This window comes from Triticum dicoccoides, chromosome 6B, assembly GCF_002162155.2.
Source record: "Triticum dicoccoides isolate Atlit2015 ecotype Zavitan chromosome 6B, WEW_v2.0, whole genome shotgun sequence".
Lineage (NCBI taxonomy): Eukaryota > Viridiplantae > Streptophyta > Magnoliopsida > Poales > Poaceae > Triticum > Triticum dicoccoides.
This window is the reverse complement of record NC_041391.1, coordinates 192088948-192106392: the sequence shown is the minus strand read 5'-3', so window position 1 is coordinate 192106392 and position 17445 is coordinate 192088948. Positions and strand designations below refer to the sequence as shown.

The 17445-nt window shown below is 42.8% G+C and overlaps 2 protein-coding genes across 6 annotated transcripts; one reads left to right on the top strand and one right to left on the bottom strand.

Moving 5' to 3' along the window:
• Positions 1-206: 206 nt before the first annotated feature.
• LOC119323766 lies at positions 207-3406 on the bottom strand. Of its 5 annotated transcripts, none has more exons than XM_037597475.1 (6): positions 3180-3406; positions 2053-2268; positions 1494-1925; positions 1218-1385; positions 891-1103; positions 207-676 (listed from the first exon to the last, which is right to left on the bottom strand). In XM_037597475.1, exons 3-6 carry the CDS (start codon positions 1776-1778, stop codon positions 458-460), a joined length of 885 nt encoding a protein of 294 aa, XP_037453372.1. In that variant the 5' UTR covers positions 1779-1925; positions 2053-2268; positions 3180-3406; the 3' UTR covers positions 207-457. The 5 variants fall into 5 exon arrangements, with proteins under 5 accessions (XP_037453372.1, XP_037453373.1, XP_037453371.1 ...); XM_037597476.1 differs by having other exon boundaries at positions 2053-2198; XM_037597474.1 differs by lacking the exon at positions 3180-3406 and having other exon boundaries at positions 2053-2999.
• A 289-nt stretch (positions 3407-3695) lies between these two features.
• LOC119326484 (abasic site processing protein HMCES-like) lies at positions 3696-10392 on the top strand. Its single transcript, XM_037600123.1, has 8 exons — positions 3696-3975; positions 4068-4245; positions 4556-4641; positions 5901-6013; positions 7125-7190; positions 7663-7769; positions 8720-8785; positions 9614-10392. Exons 1-8 carry the CDS (start codon positions 3827-3829, stop codon positions 10082-10084), a joined length of 1236 nt encoding a protein of 411 aa, XP_037456020.1. The 5' UTR covers positions 3696-3826; the 3' UTR covers positions 10085-10392.
• The last annotated feature ends 7053 nt before the right edge of the window (positions 10393-17445 follow it).

Below are 17445 nucleotides of genomic sequence, written 5' to 3'. Positions count from 1 at the left end.
ACTGGATCAGGCACTATTTAGCACACTATCCATGAAAAAAAGTTCAAAAAATACTGCAAAGTTCATAAAAGTTCAAAGTGTTGCACTCAATTTCAGAAAGTTCAGTTTCATTAAGTTGATGTTTCCAATGGTATAGTAGATAGAGAATGTTCTTGTTGGAAAATTCAAGAAACATTATGAAATTGGTACTAGTATGTTCCAATCTGGATAATGTAAAAAAGCTGATACGATTGAGCATTTATATACTGTTGCATAGAATAAAAACATTCCTAATGTACTGTTGACTTTTGTTGCACTTATAGGGTGCTGGTGAAAGGACAGGAGGTGAGGAGAGCTATGCACAACCGCATGTTGCGGCAAATGGAGAGATAAATTCAGATGTCGGGCACAACTCAACTGCTGCAATGTATGATGATGATCAAGAGGATAATGAGATTTCATCTCAGCCACTTATGCCCTATGTTGGCATGGAGTTTGACTCTGTTGACGATGCCAAAACATTGTACAATGAATATGCATTCAAGATGGGCTTTGGCACGCGCATAAGTGCTTCTAAAAACAGCCAAAAGAAGGGTCCTCCGACACTTATCAGGCGGGTTTTCCAGTGTGTCCACGCAGGGAAGCCCGAAGGTGAAAGTGGTGGTGCTTCTGAAGGTCTCGGTGGCAGGAGCCTCGTCTAGCAAACAAAATTAGTTCAAAATGAATGTCACAAACAAGCGTCAAAGAATAGGCCGCTGCGATATATTGGTATCATGTGCTATGGAATCTGAATAATAGAAATAAAAACGGTTGAAACATATGAAATCAACAAAATGTAAGCAAATGGGACAAAAAATGTAGGAAAATTGAAACATAGATATTTATTGAAAGCAAAAAGTGTGCATGCTTACTACCAATTCTTGACTTGAAGGCAGTGGGTGCAGCCACTCATCTAGAGACCCACACACATCGCCACCAATCTCGCTCCCATCCATGACTGGTTTGCTTGGAGGTATCTCGGGAATGTTTGCATCTCCACTAGCTCCCTCCGCAGTGTTGTTCTCGCGATCAGCTTCATTGTAGCCCTCAAGAGATACATATGGCGTCTCTGGCAAACGACGAAGCTGCGAATAGCAAATAGTCCAAAAAGGTTAATCACCAGATCAAACAGGGCAGCAAAAAAAACAAAAGAGAGAGAGATATATGAAACTTAAGAAAGGAAAAAAACGAGCTCTTACATTCCGTTTCCCAAATTCAATCTTATCAAGTTTGAGCTTGTTCTTATCAATTTCTTCTACCAAATCGAAGTCTTTGTTGCATACAAAACATGCCCTTGGGAGAGAGTAGTCAATTCTATGCTCCGAAACCAACACCCGAGTCACATAGACAAAGTCCATATAAATTATCTTCAACAAGCACAAAAAAATCATTGTGAGCATAAATTGTTTGGAAAAAGATACTAGAGCCCAAAATAATATAAAAATGGCAAAAAGTTGCAAGCTGATGGGGCATACCGCAAACATTGGCAGACAACCGCCGATCCAAAAGCCACGTTTCCCTGCCTCCCTCTTCCGTTGGTACTTCTTCACCTCCTTTAACACAACAACCAAGAAGTGCCCATCCCATGCAAACTCATCAATCTTGTCCATGTCCACCAAACTCGCAAGATACTCTAGGGGTACCATGTTGCCAGTCCCAGGAGATAGCACAAGAGCCATACATAATAGCAGCCATGTCCTATTTATACTAACAACATCATCATCCTCTACATCCTTGAGCACTTGAATACAATGCTTCATTGGAGCCCTTGACCCTACTCGGTGAGGTTCACGGAGCACGTGTGGCTCACTCCTCCTCAACAACTCCACTGGCCTTGACCCAGATGGGACATTAATTTTTTTTTTCGCACCATGTCTTTTGTAAACAATATAGACTTCTTTTTGTGACTACAAAAAATAGATGCAACAACTCATATAACAAAACAACACCAATTGCAACAAAGAAAAAAGAAAGAACCACAAAAAGGAACAAGGGAAAAGGGGGGAGTAGAAGCAACTGGTTGTGTTTGCATACCTAAACAACGCCATTTCTGGGTCAATTTTTATGACTACCCAATCGAGCAGATCAGCCGGCACAGAGAAAGAGTTGATATTCAAGAGGGAACCAAAGCTGCATTTGCTTATAACTTCCTTCTTCTTCTTGGACTGACTATCTGCAACCTGCCGCAACCGAGTGGGTGAGAAATGGGTTGAGAATGACCCATCAGCCGTATATTCATCATCCTCCATGCTGCAAAAAAGAAAGCAAGGAAAAGGGAAAAAAATCCACGAGGCTGAATGTAAAGACAAAACAAAGGAGTACCATTGCAATTTCCACTCCTACAGTAGATAGTTCACTACACTACATCGGAAAAACTGATCTGAACATCACTATATTCTAACAATAACTAGTTCACTATACTACATTCTGAAGAAAAAATATTGTGCTGTCATACAGCTAACAAAAATTGACATGAAAACCTACCGTACATCTGAAATTTGAGAAGAGAAAATATTGTGCTGCAATACAACTAACAACAAAATAGACATGAAAAACCTACTGTACATCTGGAATTTGAGACTAGTAAACCAGGGTATCTACAGATAGCACACATGAAACCTACTGTAAATCACAGAATTCAGAAAAAAGGAGGTGCTGCAATCTGCATTTATATCTGAACCAAGTAACTACACATAGCACAACACGCAACCTACTGTACAAGCGCATTGGGGATGCCCAAAAAATGGTAAGTTTGAAGCCTTGGATTGTGCTGCAATGTAACTGTTAGTTCCAGTTGCAAAATTCCGCCCCTAGTAAACTGAAGCAAACTGAACCCAAACTGAACACCCTGCGCCCCCAGCCAACGCCGACGAACACCACCGTCAAACACAAAACGCAGCACCCAAAAATCACCGGAAACATCCCTTCCTGCCTAGCAGCTCCGACGAGCCCAACCCCACCCTGCGCTACTCCCCCTCCTACGAAGCAGCTCCGACGAGCACAACCCCCCTTCCTCCTCCCCCTCCCCCGCGCTACTACCCCTCCTACGAAGCAGCTCCGATGAGACCAAGCCCAACCTCCGCTACTCCATCCTTCACACGAACAGAACTGCCCCGATGCCTTCCATTCACTGGTGTGATTTTGAGATCTGGAAAACATACCTAGTCTCTGGGTCGCCGTCGGCCATGGAGAGCGATGATGATGCGCGCGTCCTCGCTCCCTCCCTACCCACCGGCACCGCCGTTCCTTTGCCTCGCTGCCGGGCTGACCGTCGCATCCCAGGTTGCCGAATCTGCGCGAGCGGTGAAGGTGGAGGAGAGAACGAGACATGAACGGGGAGGGCCAAGGCAAAGAGGAGTGGTCTGGCCCGATGTTGCAATGGACAGCGAGCAAACCAATACACCTGGTCCGTCTGCGTGTGAACCGACCGAGACAGATAAGAGCCGCAGGATCTCCCCGCGATCCGACGGCTCTCCGGGAGGTTTGCGTGAGAGAAAGATAAGTCGGATGAAAACAAACGTTTTCCTGATTATTATGTAGGAGCGAGTCATATTGTTTTCTCGTGTTGCAACCGCATGGACTCTTTTTTTTGCTGCTAATAATAACCAGGCCAACTCTGTTTTCCAAACCTGACGCAGACGCACCGTTCCACGGCTGTACCCGTACCAAATAAACTAGTCATTCCCCCTTCCCGCGCCCCAATTCTGGCCTCGTCGCCGCGGACTCGGACCCCCAAAGCCCCAAATCCCACACCCCAGGCAGCAAACAGCAGCGCTTGGCGGCCGGCGGCCTGCGAGAGTAATCCGAGATGTGCGGCAGGGCCAGGTGTACCCTCAGCGCGGCTCAGGCAGCCAGGGCCTTTGGCTTCCCGACCACCACCTCCGCCGCCGCCGGCGGAGGCGGCGGCGGCGACGGAGGAGGAGACGCCCCCGCCGTACGGACGCTCCAGATGGACCGGTAAGAGGAGAATCTCGACCTTACACGGTCACATATGCCATTAGGAAGCCTCTCGTTTCTTCAGCTATTCGATTCTCGGTTGCGGCGCGCAGGTTCCGGCCGTCGTACAACGTGACACCCGGGGCGTACCTGCCGGTGGGGACCCTGCGAGCGCGGGCGGCGGGCGGGGAAGGACGTGCGGAGGAGCAAGGGCCTGTTATCCAGTGCATGAAGTGGGGGCTCGTCCCCAGCTTCTCAAGCAAGACCGACAAGCCCGACCATTTCAGGATGGTACGATATGCACTGACTTTCCACAAGTTTCTGTAGATGGGGCACTGTAGATTGGACTTCACTGGCAGTGCAGTGCGGTGGTTAAGTTGCTATTAGCCACGTTTTGACAAGAATGCAGTTGATTTGGGCCAATGGGCTGTTAATACAATGAAAAAGCCAGTGGCATGCTTTGTACTACCACTTAACCGACTATATGCACCTGCCCTTAGCATGGCATGTATATTGGACCATGCCTGCCTTGGATGTCTCTATGCTCATTCAATGTTCGGTTGGTTTTGCATTACATGAGCTGATTGCTTTTGTTTTGCAGTTCAATGCCAGGTCAGAATCTGTAAAGGAAAAGGCTTCGTTTAGGCGACTTATCCCGAAGAATAGATGTCTTGTTGCAGTAGAAGGGTATGGACATATGGTTGACTGTTACTATTTGCATCTGCTATTTATGGATTTGTTATATCTCTGTTGATCCTAAGCATGACCCCAGATGCTCCCTGCCCAAAGTCCATTGATACATTGCAAATTGCATGGTGTAGGTTTAAGGTTGTAGAAGAATGCTTTGTACCTTGAATCCTTGATGTGAAACTCAGGCCTGTCAGTTATTACTCTGAAGTCCTTTTTTGTCCATTTCACCTTGTATTCCCCACTTCCTCCCTACCTCCCCTCCACTCTCTTTTAGTTTAGCACTGCTGCTGCAATGGTGCTTATGGACGAGCCACCAGTCGGGCGCAGGGAAGTAACGTAAGATTATATGTTTAGATATCGCGACTGATTATTCTGGTTCAATCAAGACCATGAGTAATTTAAACAGATTTCCTCTTTGAATTACAAATCCCAAATTCACATACACTTCTGAATTGATACAGCTTTCATTCCGAATCCCAGGTGGTCCAGGTCTTCATGGCATATAAGTGGAGATAACAAACTTCCCACTACCCGTTGCATGTGCCTACTACTAAAGCCTTTCACCAATCGCAAAACCACCAATAATCTATTCACACAAAAGTGCAACTTGGCTAAGCACGTTGGGGGGCTTTGCAACAATCTAGATTAACAACTGAAACCTAGAAGCTCACTGAAAAAGAAAAAAACACTGGAAAATGGAACCTAGAATATCGATCACACACATTGAAACTATCAAATATGTCTACCAAAATTTCAAAATTCAAATAATAGGTTCTAATTCACCTGAAATAATTATTAGCTGGTAAAAGCGAAGTGCTGAGTACATGTTTATAGGCCTAAAAATAAATACAGCTGAGCTAAATGTACTAGTGTTACTCCCACTCTGAAGACACATGAGCTCATGACAGGCAACATCATAAGTTATTTTACTTGGATTGCCGTTGATTTACCAGAAGTACCAGGCTTAACTTTGACCTGCTCAGTTCGGAGTTGAGGCGAGTACAACCTAGGGGCTGCAACTAGCATGATATCTGATTGCCACATGTCACTCTTCCATATTCTATAAATCTAATATGGTCCGCCTTTATGGTTGTTTGTGTTTATAGCATAGAGCATTTGGTTGTTAGTTCATTTATATGTGGGCGTGTTTTAATTGATGTAAGCACTTGAATGATAACAAACTTTTCATTTTGTAAAAATAGTTTGTGACTAAATTCTTGTGTTAATAATGCATTATTGTTTTGTATGGAGTTCAGGTTCTATGAGTGGAAAAAGGATGGATCCAAAAAGCAACCATATTACATTCATTTCCGGGATGAGAGGCCTCTTGTGTTTGCTGCCCTCTTTGACACTTGGACAAATTCAGATGGTTAGGATACTTAGTTTTTTACACATTCCGTTGTATTTTGTATCTTGAATACCATTGGTGTTATGGAACTGAAAGTTTGAGTTTTCGCGTTTTTGGTGATCACACTCTCTACATAGTTCAGTTATATATACATAACAGCAGCTGGACTTGATATTACTAGTTTTTAGTATCATGGTTGTTATTTCCAGATGGTGAGGTTCAAAGCTGTCTCCCTTCGTTTTGTTCCTGTGATTCAATCCTTGGGAGTTGCTGCAGCGGAACTTTTTCTGCTAACACCTTTTGTAACCTATTCTAGCCAAATGTCTAGTGACTACTGTAGCATCCATATGGCTGTTCACCGGCATGGTGGTGTCAGTTGGAAGATAGAGATAAGAATAATTGCTTTGCTTGTTAGGAGAGATTGTTTCTTCAGGTGTTTCTGATCAAGCACAAACTAGTTAAAGTAGATCAAAATTATCCGGCCAATTGATTCAGACATTTGGGCTCATAATCAAGTTTTTTTTTATATATCCATACCCGCAGTTGTAGTCACAGATATGTAGATCATAATTGGTTTAGAGACAGGAAAAATTTGTGACTACATTGAATTTTTTCTTGTTATCTTAATGTGCCTCACGGTGTAGACATTATCAGTAGGAAGGAATTCGATAATGGAAATTTCAAACTGTATATTTTATACCGAACTTGAAGTACTACCCTCATGAATAATCACTGTTTTTTAATTTAATGCATCAAGTGTGCAATCGTTGCATGGGAAGGGTGGATAAGCTATTACGGTATTACCTGGACGGCTGGACATTGGTAGAATACTACATATTATAATATCTTTATTTTAAAAGTAAGACATTAGCAAATATATAGCATTGGCTAAGTTGTCACAGTATTGTTGTTTTGTAGTACATTACTTTGCAATAATGTTTCTTTTATGATATTTTGTGGTCTGCCTTTTCCTTTTTATGTATCTCATTTTGCTTTCTGTTGTTCACGATGTATAATTGTGCCAATTTGTTAGAATTGAATTATAAAAATGTAAAGGCTGTTATTATTACTCTAATTCTTAAAGGATAATTTATTTACTGCAATACTAATATTACCTGCTATTTTTTCACAGGAGAGACCCTCCATACATTTACTATTTTGACTACCCATGTTTCAACTTCTTTGAAATGGCTTCATGGTTAGTTGCTTACTCTTTGGTCTTTGCCCCAGGTTCTCAGATTGTTCATTCATGTACTATCGCCTACTCTTTAGCTGCTCTGAAACTGCTTCAAAGTTCATTGGATAATTGACTACACCTATTATTTTACATTTCTTAAATATTATATAGCCTATTCTAGAATGACTTCATGATTAGGAACTACTGAATGGATAGTTTGGGAATCCACTGGTTGGTTAGTGCATGGAGTGGCTTTCTTCATGTTCCTTTTGCAAAGTCTTGTTTAGGACCAAGGGACATAGATAGTTGGTTCTCAATGAAGTACCAATATATCATCTATGATGGAACCATAGTCTGGTAAAGATTTCTGCTTGTGTGCAATTTAACAAGGGTAAATGGATAATGCCTCATTTTGGTACTAAATATAGGAAACTTATTTGCAAATGGTGTTTCTGTGAGATGCACTATTTGAAACTTTAACATGTGCTGACAGATAGAATGCCGGTAATCTTGGGCGATGAAGACTCTGTTAATGCTTGGTTGAACAATAGCTCCGTGAAGCTGGAAGAAATAACTGTACCCTATGAAGGAACTGATTTAGTAAGTCCATGATGTGAATCATGTTACAGTACATACATGGCCATCTTTCTAAATCATCTTTTTTGATTAAACAACATTGATTTCGATGAAATTCTAGTTTAATGATGTTACATTTTGTTTTGTACTATAATCCGGCAGGAGACACATTTCCAAGCAAAAGCTAAATTTCTCATTTTCATCAAGCTAGTAGCACATTTATGGTTATAAAATACTACTCATACCGTTCCAAAATAAGTCTTGTGGTTTTAGTTCAAATTTGAACTAAAACCACGACTCTTATTTTGGAACGGAGGGAGTATGAATCATATAAGGTTAATGGTCTAGGCCTTCAAACAGGTGAAACAAGTCTGTGAGGTTTGCATCTTAGGTAAAACTGTCCCCTCAGGTACCCCCACTATGCCGGTGGGCTGGTGGGTCAGCAACATTCGCTCCCAACTCTAAGAATTGACATTTTTCCCCTAGTCATCCATCCTCTCAAATTAGACATAACTCTGTTCTTTGACTTAGTTTTTAGTGCTATACTGTCGTTCTTGATCTCGTGTTTTCATTCAAAGCATCCTGCAACAGCAGCATGTCGATATATGTTGGTTGAGCTGTTGAGATAGATGTCTTTTCCTAGAGTGTTGTTGTTGTTAGCTTACGATGATGGATGGGGAACGGGTGAGGTGTTGGCAGATTTGGAGGGAATTCTGCTGGACCAGATGGCATAGCCGTGATGGACATGTTGTCCTCTTTGGCCATGTTTACAAGCAGCTTGCATCGTGTATGTTATATCTTTGTCTTGTAATCTTGTTGTCCGTCACTCAAAGGATATACCTTAGGGACTTATTTGCGCCTTTTGAAACTTACATGACCAATGTGGTCCCTTAGCCAAACTCGTGGGACCAAAATGATCATCACTCTGAATTTCTGATAGCTCTATAACGTTATTTAGTCGATCCCTTCTGCAGGTTTGGTATCCAGTGACAACTGCAATGGGGAAAACATCATTTCAGGGTCCTGATTGCATCAAAGAGGTAGGAAACTATGCTTAGTACGTTGTATTGGTTTTTTTATGTCTGATACATAGGGCATTACTATTGTTTGGGATTAAACTGTGACAGGTGGTACACTGTGTGCTCTGTTCATTGTATTGCTGCCCTTGCCTAATGTTGGCAGGGTAACTAAAAAAGGCAAAAAGGGCAGCCCGGTGCACGTAGCTCACGCTTACAGTAACACACTACTTTAAAAAAGTTAAGATGACACAACGTTCAAATATTTATGGATGTTCTCTAATGCATGAAAGATGTCATTGAGTAGTATAAGAAAAACCTAGACCAACATGCTAGAGTATCTGTCGTATTTTTTAAGAGAACTACCCTGAGCAGCAGAGGCCAAGCCCTGAACACAGGCGGGCTGGGCGCAAAGTCGCCCCTCTAGCTAACAGATGGATAATTGGTCCTCATGGACCTAGCTTATAAATGCGGATTTCCACTGCTGTACACTGACTATCCATTAAACGTGCAATTTTCCTGGTGTACGTAATGAAGTACCCATGGGTTTCTTACTTGCTGAAATGAGATGCTTGATAATTGTTCTCATTCTTGCTCTTTAGTTGTATGTGATCTGAAGATATAACCTGTTCAGGTTTATCTTCAGCACTATTAACTGGTTTTTGAACTACTTAATGTTACTTGAGTACTGTAATAGTAAAATTCCTTCAGTGTACTTCTATTGGGTACACACAGTTGTACCGCCCAATTTATACCGATGATAATTCTGTACTACCCCCATTGTGTGTTTTCTGCATATCAACAAAGATGTGCAATGATTTTTTTCTTCTTCTGCTGCTTGCCAAATTGCAGGTGAAAATAGGACCCAGTGAAAAGCCAATTTCAAATTTCTTCACCAAGAAAGCAGCCGCATCAGTGAAGCCAGAGAAGGCACATGGAGAGTTGGCAGAAACACAAGCTTTCAAGACCACAAAAGAGGAGTGTGGCGATGATTCAGGCGAAGACCCATCGAACAAAACAGAGCAACAACAACAGGCTTCTTCGGAGAAGCAAAGTGCCATTAAGAATGAACCCGTCACTTTGGATCCCCAAATTTTCTATAAAGCCGATGAAGGTATTAAGAAAGAAGATGGGATGCTGCCCGAAGATCCAGTCCAGGAGCGTGATCCTTTCGGCATCAAGAGGAAGATAGAGGACGCTGGAGTCGAGGCGGAGATGGAGATGGAGAAGAGCGGGAGATCGCCGGTCACCCCTGCGAGGAAAAAGGAGAAGGGCCCGAAGGATGGGCAAGCGTCGCTGTTTTCCTACTTTCCAAAGAAGTAGGGTAGCTTCTCAGATCTCAGGTAGTCTAGCTTCCTGCACTTGTGCTATGTATCAGCTGTTAAGCAGTTACTAGTAGTAACAGAACCTTATCTTTTTTTTTTTTGCGGGAAATAACAGAACCTTATCTAGTGTAGTAGTAGTACTACTCGTAGTTCTCTTCAGTACTGCAACTGGCGCTATGCATGCAGTATTGGCCAATGATGAAACAAAAATGCACGAAGTGCGGTGATGCAGTGCAGGGGGCGTACGTCGATTGTAGGCTACTGGATATCTAGCTCTTAATCATTTGCTTACGCAGTAAAATTAATGCTTTGATCAGATGTGGCCTCTATACTTTGACAATGTTGAGCAAGTATGATGCGATAGGTTATATACATAGCTCCACCACTTCTTTTTTTGAGAATCAGCTCCACCACTGCTTTTTTTTTGTAGAAGAAGCTCCACCCTACTGCTTTTTTAGGGGTCACTCCACCACCCCGTTTTTTTTTGAGGCAATACATTGCTGTTATGGCATGGCCCGGAGCAAGGCCACGCGATGCAATTGAAGGCTGGCTCGGGAATTCAAGGACCAACGCAAGGAAGAGAAAACTCGAGCACGACATGTGAAACAAGCTATATGAAGAGGAGAGATGATCCAGACGCCGTCGAGCACTTCACTTCCCCTCCTTCAATTATCTTCCAGATTCTAGCGTCTCGGGCCGATCAAGGGGTGATCTAGTATCACTATCCGGCCTTGGCCTGCCTTCTGGAGGAGTATTGGAGAGTTAGGGTTCGCTTCAAAGCCCGATCTTACAATCTTCCTTGGGCTAGGGTTCAAGTTTTAGCGGCGATGGGATCGAAGTCCTCGGAGGCATCGGGTTCCAACTCCGCGTGAGAAGTGGAGAAGATGATGGCTGAGCTAGGGCTCCGTGAGGAGGACCTGGACGACGTCGTCTTTGACGAGAAGGCGGCACCACCAGACGCGACTAGATGGATGGTTGTGGCAAGGGTTCACATTGATAAACCCTATAGCCAGTATTGGTTCTTCAAGAACATGCGGGCAGCATGGGATCTGGCACATGAGGTGAAATTTCTCCCTCTTGAGGATAACCTCTACACTTCGCAATTTTTCTGCCTTGGCGATTGGGAACGTGTGATGCAAGAGGGACAATGGAACTTCAGAGGGAACGCCGTCATCATCACCCCCTATGACAGGATCACCAAGCCGACAGAGGTTAACCTTAACAATCTAGATATATGGATACAGATTCACGATGTTCTAGACCTGCATTCACATCTTGTGGCACTGCTAGCAGCAAAGGTTGGAGAGGTCTTATTCACAGAAACCATGACGCAGGATTTCGCTGGGAATTTCTACCGAGTTTGGGTCAAGATCAATGTGCACAAGGCCTTGAAAAACGCTATGTCCATGATCCGTGATGGGAAACGCCAGATTTACCGTGTCAAATATGAGCGCCTCCCAGACTAGTGTGCTGTTTGCGGACATCTTGGACACGTATATAAGGAACATGGCAATGGAATTCATCCACCCTCTGCTTTGTACTTCAAGGACCTCAGAGCAACATGGAATATGAGAGTTGGGTCCGGACCTGGTCGTGGAAGAGGACGTCACGGGGGACGTCGTGGTGGCCGTTCTGCTGGCCGTGGTAGGGCTCCTGAATACCCTGAAGGCGATGAATCTGGAAACCTTGATGGCGTCGACCCGGACGTAGTCATGGCTGATGTGGGTGATAACAGGAAGAGATCCTTGGGGGAACGGAAGGAAGGTGCAACTCTGGCCCTTCCTCGTCCTCAGAAAATAGTTTGGCGCTTGTTCCTGCGATGGTGCCGACTAGTCCTTCATCAAAGCAGGATCCGAAGAGACCGCGTGTCAACTCGGACAAGAACAACTTGAAGAAGGGCGCTGCTCCAGAGAAACCATATGATGCAAGAACGGCGACCTCCCGTGTGGAGGGTCGTCGAGCACAATGAATCTCCTATGTTGGAATTGTCGCAGCGCGGGCAAAGCCGCGACAATTCGAGAGCTTCGCGATCTAGCGAAGCAATGCCCCAACTGTGTTTTGCATTGTAGAAACTCAAATTTCAAAAGCACAAGTGGAAAGTCTTGCTGGTACTCTAGGTTTTAATCATGCTTATGTTGTTAGTAGCTCGGGCCGCAGTGGCGGCTTGGGTCTTTTTTGGAATGATGGAATATAGTTGGATGTTTTTGGTTATTTTGAGTATCATGTGGATGCAAAAGTGGCAATGCCCAACTACAGTGGAGACTCACATGTGTTTACGGTGAGGCGCGAGTTGGAGAGAGATATAAAACTTGGGACAAGCTCAAAGCCATATCTAGTGCTAGCCCTTTGCCATGGCTCTGCATTGGTGACTTCAACGAAGTTCTACATCTACATGAGCATGTTGGGTTGGGCCAGAGGAGAAGGACACAGATACAAGGATTTCGGGATGCCACGGATGTGTGCGCGTTAGTCGACTTGGGCTATCATGGGAAGCCTTGGACATATGATAAAAAACGGCGGGGGCAGCTTCTGCCGCGTACGTCTTGATAGGGCACTGGCCAACACAGACTGGAACGGCCCTTTCCCCCATGCAAACTTGATACTCAAAATCCGACTGCGTCTCATCAACGTTCCAGGGTTGACTGGCTAGTTGATGTGACAAGAATACTAAGTACTTTCAGAGAAGGGCTAGCATGTGGAAGAGGAAGAACCTAATCAAGAACCTATAGAAATCAGACGGGACGCTAACTCAAGACCCGTCGGAGATGGCTTCCCTAACAAATGAGTTCTACAAGGACTTGTTTCATTCTGAAGGTACTGTGTGTTGGGGAACGTAGTAATAATTCAAAAAAATTCCTACGTGTCACCAAGATCAATCTAGGAGATGCTAGCAACGAGAGAGAGGGAGTGCATCTTCATACCCTTGAAGATCGCTAAGCGGAAGCATTGCAAGGAACGCGGTTGATGGAGTCGTACTCACGGCGATTCAAATCGCGGAAGATCCGATCTAGCGCCGAATGGACGGCGCCTTGATACGTCCATTTTGCATCATGCTTTTATATCGATATTTATTGCATTATGAGCTGTTATTACACGTTATGTCACAATACTTATGCCTATTCTCTCTAATTTTACAAGGTTTACATGAAGAAGGAGAATGCCGCCAGCTGGAATTCTGGGCTGGAAAAGGAGCAAATATTAGAGACCTATTCTACACAACTCCGAAAGTCCTGAAACTCCACGGAAGTTATTTTTGGAATTAATAAAAATATTGAGCAAAGAAAATACCAGAGGAGGGCCACCCACCGTCCACGAGGGTTGGGGGCGCGCCCTGCCTCGTGGGCCACCTGGCAGGCCTCCGGTGCCCATCTTCTGCTATATGAAGTCTTTTACCCTGGAAAAAATCATAAGCAAGATTTCGGGACAAAACACCGCCGCCACGAGGCGGAACCAATCTAGGGCTCCGGCGGAGCTGTTCTGCCGGGGAAACATCCCTCTAAGAGGGGGAAATCGTCGTCATCATCATCACCATCAATCCTCTCATCGGGAGGGGGTCAATCTCCATCAACATCTTCACCAGCACCATCTCCTCTCAAACCCTAGTTCATCTCTTGTATCCAATCTTTGTCTCAAAACCTCAGATTGGTACCTGTGGGTTGCTAGTAGTGTTGATTACTCCTTGTAGTTGATGCTAGTTGGTTTATTCGGTGGAAGATCATATGTTCAGATCCTTTATGCATATTAATACCCCTCTGATTATGAACATGAATATGATTTGTGAGTAGTTACGTTTGTTCCCGAGGACATGGGAGAAGTCTTGCTATAAGTAGTCATGTGAATTTGGTATTCATTCGATATTTTGATGAGATGTATGTTGTCTCTCCTCTAGTGGTGTTATGTGAACGTCGACTACATGACACTTCACCATTGTTTGGGCCCAGAGGAAGGCATTGGGAAGTAATAAGTAGATGATGGGTTGTTAGAGTGACAGAAGCTTAAACCCTAGTTTATGAGTTGCTTCGTGAGGGGCTGATTTGGATCCACATGTTTCATGCTATGGTTAGGTTTACCTTAATAGTTCTTTTGTAGTTGCGGATGCTTGCAATAGGGGTTAATCATAAGTATTGTCCAAGAAAGGGCAGTACCCAAGCACCGGTCCACCCACATACCAAATTATCAAAGTAACGAACGCAAGTCATATGGGCGTGATAAAAACTAGCTTGATGATGATTCCCATGTGTCCTCGGGAGTGCTTTTCTCTATATAAGAACTTGTCCAGGCTTGTCCTTTGCTACAAAAAGGATTGGGCCATCTTGCTCCACTTTATTTACTTTCATTGCTTGTTACCTGTTACAAATTACCTTATCACAAAACTATCCGTTACCGATAATTTCAGTGCTTGTAGAGAAAACCTTACTGAAAACCGCTTGTCATTTCCTTCTGCTCCTCGTTGGGTTCGACACTCTTACTTATCGAAAGGACTACGATAGATCCTCTACACTTGTGGGTCATCAAGACTCTTTTCTAGCGCCGTTGCCGGGGAGTGAAGCGCCTTTGGTAAGTGGAACTTGGTAAGGAAAAATTTATATAGTGTGCTGAAATTTACTGTCACTTGTTACTATGGAACATAATCCTTTGAGGGGCTTGTTCGGGGTATCTTCGCCCCAACCAGTAGAGCAAAGAGTTTCTCCTCAACCTACTGAACCTACTGAAAATGTTTACTTTGAAATTCCTTCGGGTATGGTAGAGAAACTGCTAGCTAATCCTTTTACAGGGAACATTGCATCCCGATTTGCACCTAATCTATGTGGATGAAGTTTGTGGATTATTTAAGCTTGCAGGTATGCCCGAGGATGTTATCAAGAATAAGGTCTTCCCTTTATTTTTGAAGGGAAAGGCATTGACATGGTTTAGGCTATGTGATGATATGGGATCATGGAACTACAACCGATTGAAATTGGAATTTCATCAGAAGTTTTGTCCTATGCATCTTGTTCATCGTGATCGTAATTATATATATAATTTTTAACCTCGCGAAGGAGAAAGCATCGCTCAAGCTTGGGGGAGGCTTAAGTCAATTTTATATTCATACCCCAATCATGAGCTCTCAAGAGAATTTATTATTCAAAATTTTTATGCTCGACTTTCTCTCAATAATCGCTCCATGCTCGATACTTCTTGTACTGGCTCGTTCATGATGAAGACTATTGAATTCAAATGGGATTTATTGGGAAGAATTAAATGCAACTCTGAAGATTGGGATCTCGACGAAGGTAAGGAGTCAGGTATAACACCTAAGCTTGATTGTGTTAAAACTTTTATGGATACCGATGCTTTTCGTGAATTTAGCACTAAATATGGACTTGACTCTGAGATAGTAGCTTCTTTCTGTGAATCATTTGCTACTCATGTTGATCTCCCTAAGGAGAAGTGGTTTAAATATAATCCTCCCATTGAAGCAAAAGTAGTTACACCTATTAAAGTTGAAGAAAAGACTATCACTTATAATGATCCTATTGTTCCTACTACCTATATTGAGAAACCACCTTTCCCTGTTAGGACAAAGGATCATGCTAAAGCTTCAACTGTTGTTTGTAAGAGTAATACTAGAACACCTACACCACCTGAGAAAATTAAAGTTGAACCTAGTATTGCTATGGTTAAAGATCTCTTGGATGATAATATTGATGGGCATATTATTTACTTCTGTGATGAAGCTGCTAGAATTGCTAGACCCGATACTAAAAATAAACATAGACCTGTCGTAGGCATGCCTGTTATTTCTGTTAAAATAGGAGATCATTGTTATCATGGCTTATGTGATATGGGTGCTAGTGCAAGTGCAATACCTCATTCCTTATACAAAGAAATTATGCATGATATTGCACCTGCTGAGATAGAAGAAATTGATGTTACAATTAAGCTTGCCAATAGAGATACTATTTCACCAGTTGGGATTGTTAGAGATGTTGAAGTCTTGTGTGGGAAAGTTAAATATCCTGCTTGATTTTCTTATTCTTGGTTACCCACAAGATAGCTTTTGTCCCATCATATTTGGTAGACCCTTCTTGAATACTGTTAATGCTAGGATAGATTGCGAAAAGGATATTGTTACGATTGGTTTGGGTGATATGTCTCATGAGTTTAATTTTGCTAAATTTCATAGACAACCCCATGATAAAGAATTGCCCAGTAAGAATGAAATTTTTGGTCTTGCTTCTATTGTCGTGCCTCCTAATGATCCTTTAGAACAATACTTGCTAGACCATGAAAATGATATGTTTATGAATGAAAGAAGGGAGATAGATGAAGTATTCTTTAAACAGGGACCTATTTTGAAACACAACTTGCCTGTCGAAATTCTAGGGGATCCTCCACCACCCAAGGGTGATCCTGTGTTTGAGCTTAAACCACTACCTGATACTCTTAAATATGCTTATCTTGATGAAAAGAAGATATATCCTGTTATTATTAGTGCTAACCTTTCAGAGCAGGAAGAGGAGAAATTATTGAAAACTCTGAAGAAGCACCGTGTTGCTATTGGATATACTCTTGATGATCTTAAGGGCATTAGTCCCACTCTATGCCAACACAAGATAAAATTGGAGAAAGATGCTAAACCAGTTGTTGATCACCAACGTCGGTTAAATCCTAAGATGAAAGAAGTGGTAAGAAAAGAAATACTAAAGCTCCTGGAGGCAGGTATAATTTATCCCGTTGCTGATAGTCAGTAGGTAAGTCATGTCCATTGTGTCCCTAAGAAGGGAGGTATTACTGTCATTCCTAATGATAAAGATGAACTGATCCCGCAAAGAATTGTTACAGGTTATAGGATGGCAATTGATTTCCACAAATTAAATAAAGCTACTAAAAAGATCATTACCCCTTACCTTTTATTGATCAAATGCTAGAAAGGTTATCCAAACATACATGTTTTTGCTTTCTAGATGGTTACTCTGGTTTCTCTCAAATACCTATGTCAAAAGAGGATCAAGAAAAGACCACTTTTACTTGCCCTTTCGGTACTTTTTCTTATAGACGTATGCCTTTTGGTTTATGTAATGCACCTGCTACGTTTCAAAGATGCATGATGGCTTTATTCTCTGACTTTTTTGAAAAGATTGTTGAGGTTTTCATGGATGATTTCTCCGTGTATGGATCTTCTTTTGATGATTTCTTGAGCAACCTTGATCGAGTTTTGCAGAGATGTGAAGAAACTAGTCTTGTCTTGAATTGGGAGAAGTGCCACTTTATGGTTAATGAAGGCATTGTCTTGGGGCATAAAATTTCTGAAAGAGGTTTTGAAGTTGATAAAGCTAAAGTTGATACTATTGAAAAGATGCCGTGTCCCAAGGACAT

Bases quoted from the DNA above. Each gene is read 5' to 3' on its own strand.
- LOC119323766 (XM_037597475.1), bottom strand. From the start codon at position 1,778: ATGAAGCATTGTATTCAAGTGCTCAAGGATGTAGAGGATGATGATGTT. The intron at 1,104-1,217 runs GTAAGAGCTCGT...TGCTATTCGCAG, and splicing joins TTGAATTTGGGAAACGGAAT to CTTCGTCGTTTGCCAGAGAC. The intron at 677-890 runs GTAAGCATGCAC...TTTGTTTGCTAG, and splicing joins CTTCAAGTCAAGAATTGGTA to ACGAGGCTCCTGCCACCGAG.
- LOC119326484 (XM_037600123.1), top strand. From the start codon at position 3,827: ATGTGCGGCAGGGCCAGGTGTACCCTCAGCGCGGCTCAGGCAGCCAGG. The intron at 3,976-4,067 runs GTAAGAGGAGAA...TGCGGCGCGCAG, and splicing joins CGGACGCTCCAGATGGACCG to GTTCCGGCCGTCGTACAACG. The intron at 4,642-5,900 runs GTATGGACATAT...TATGGAGTTCAG, and splicing joins TGTCTTGTTGCAGTAGAAGG to GTTCTATGAGTGGAAAAAGG.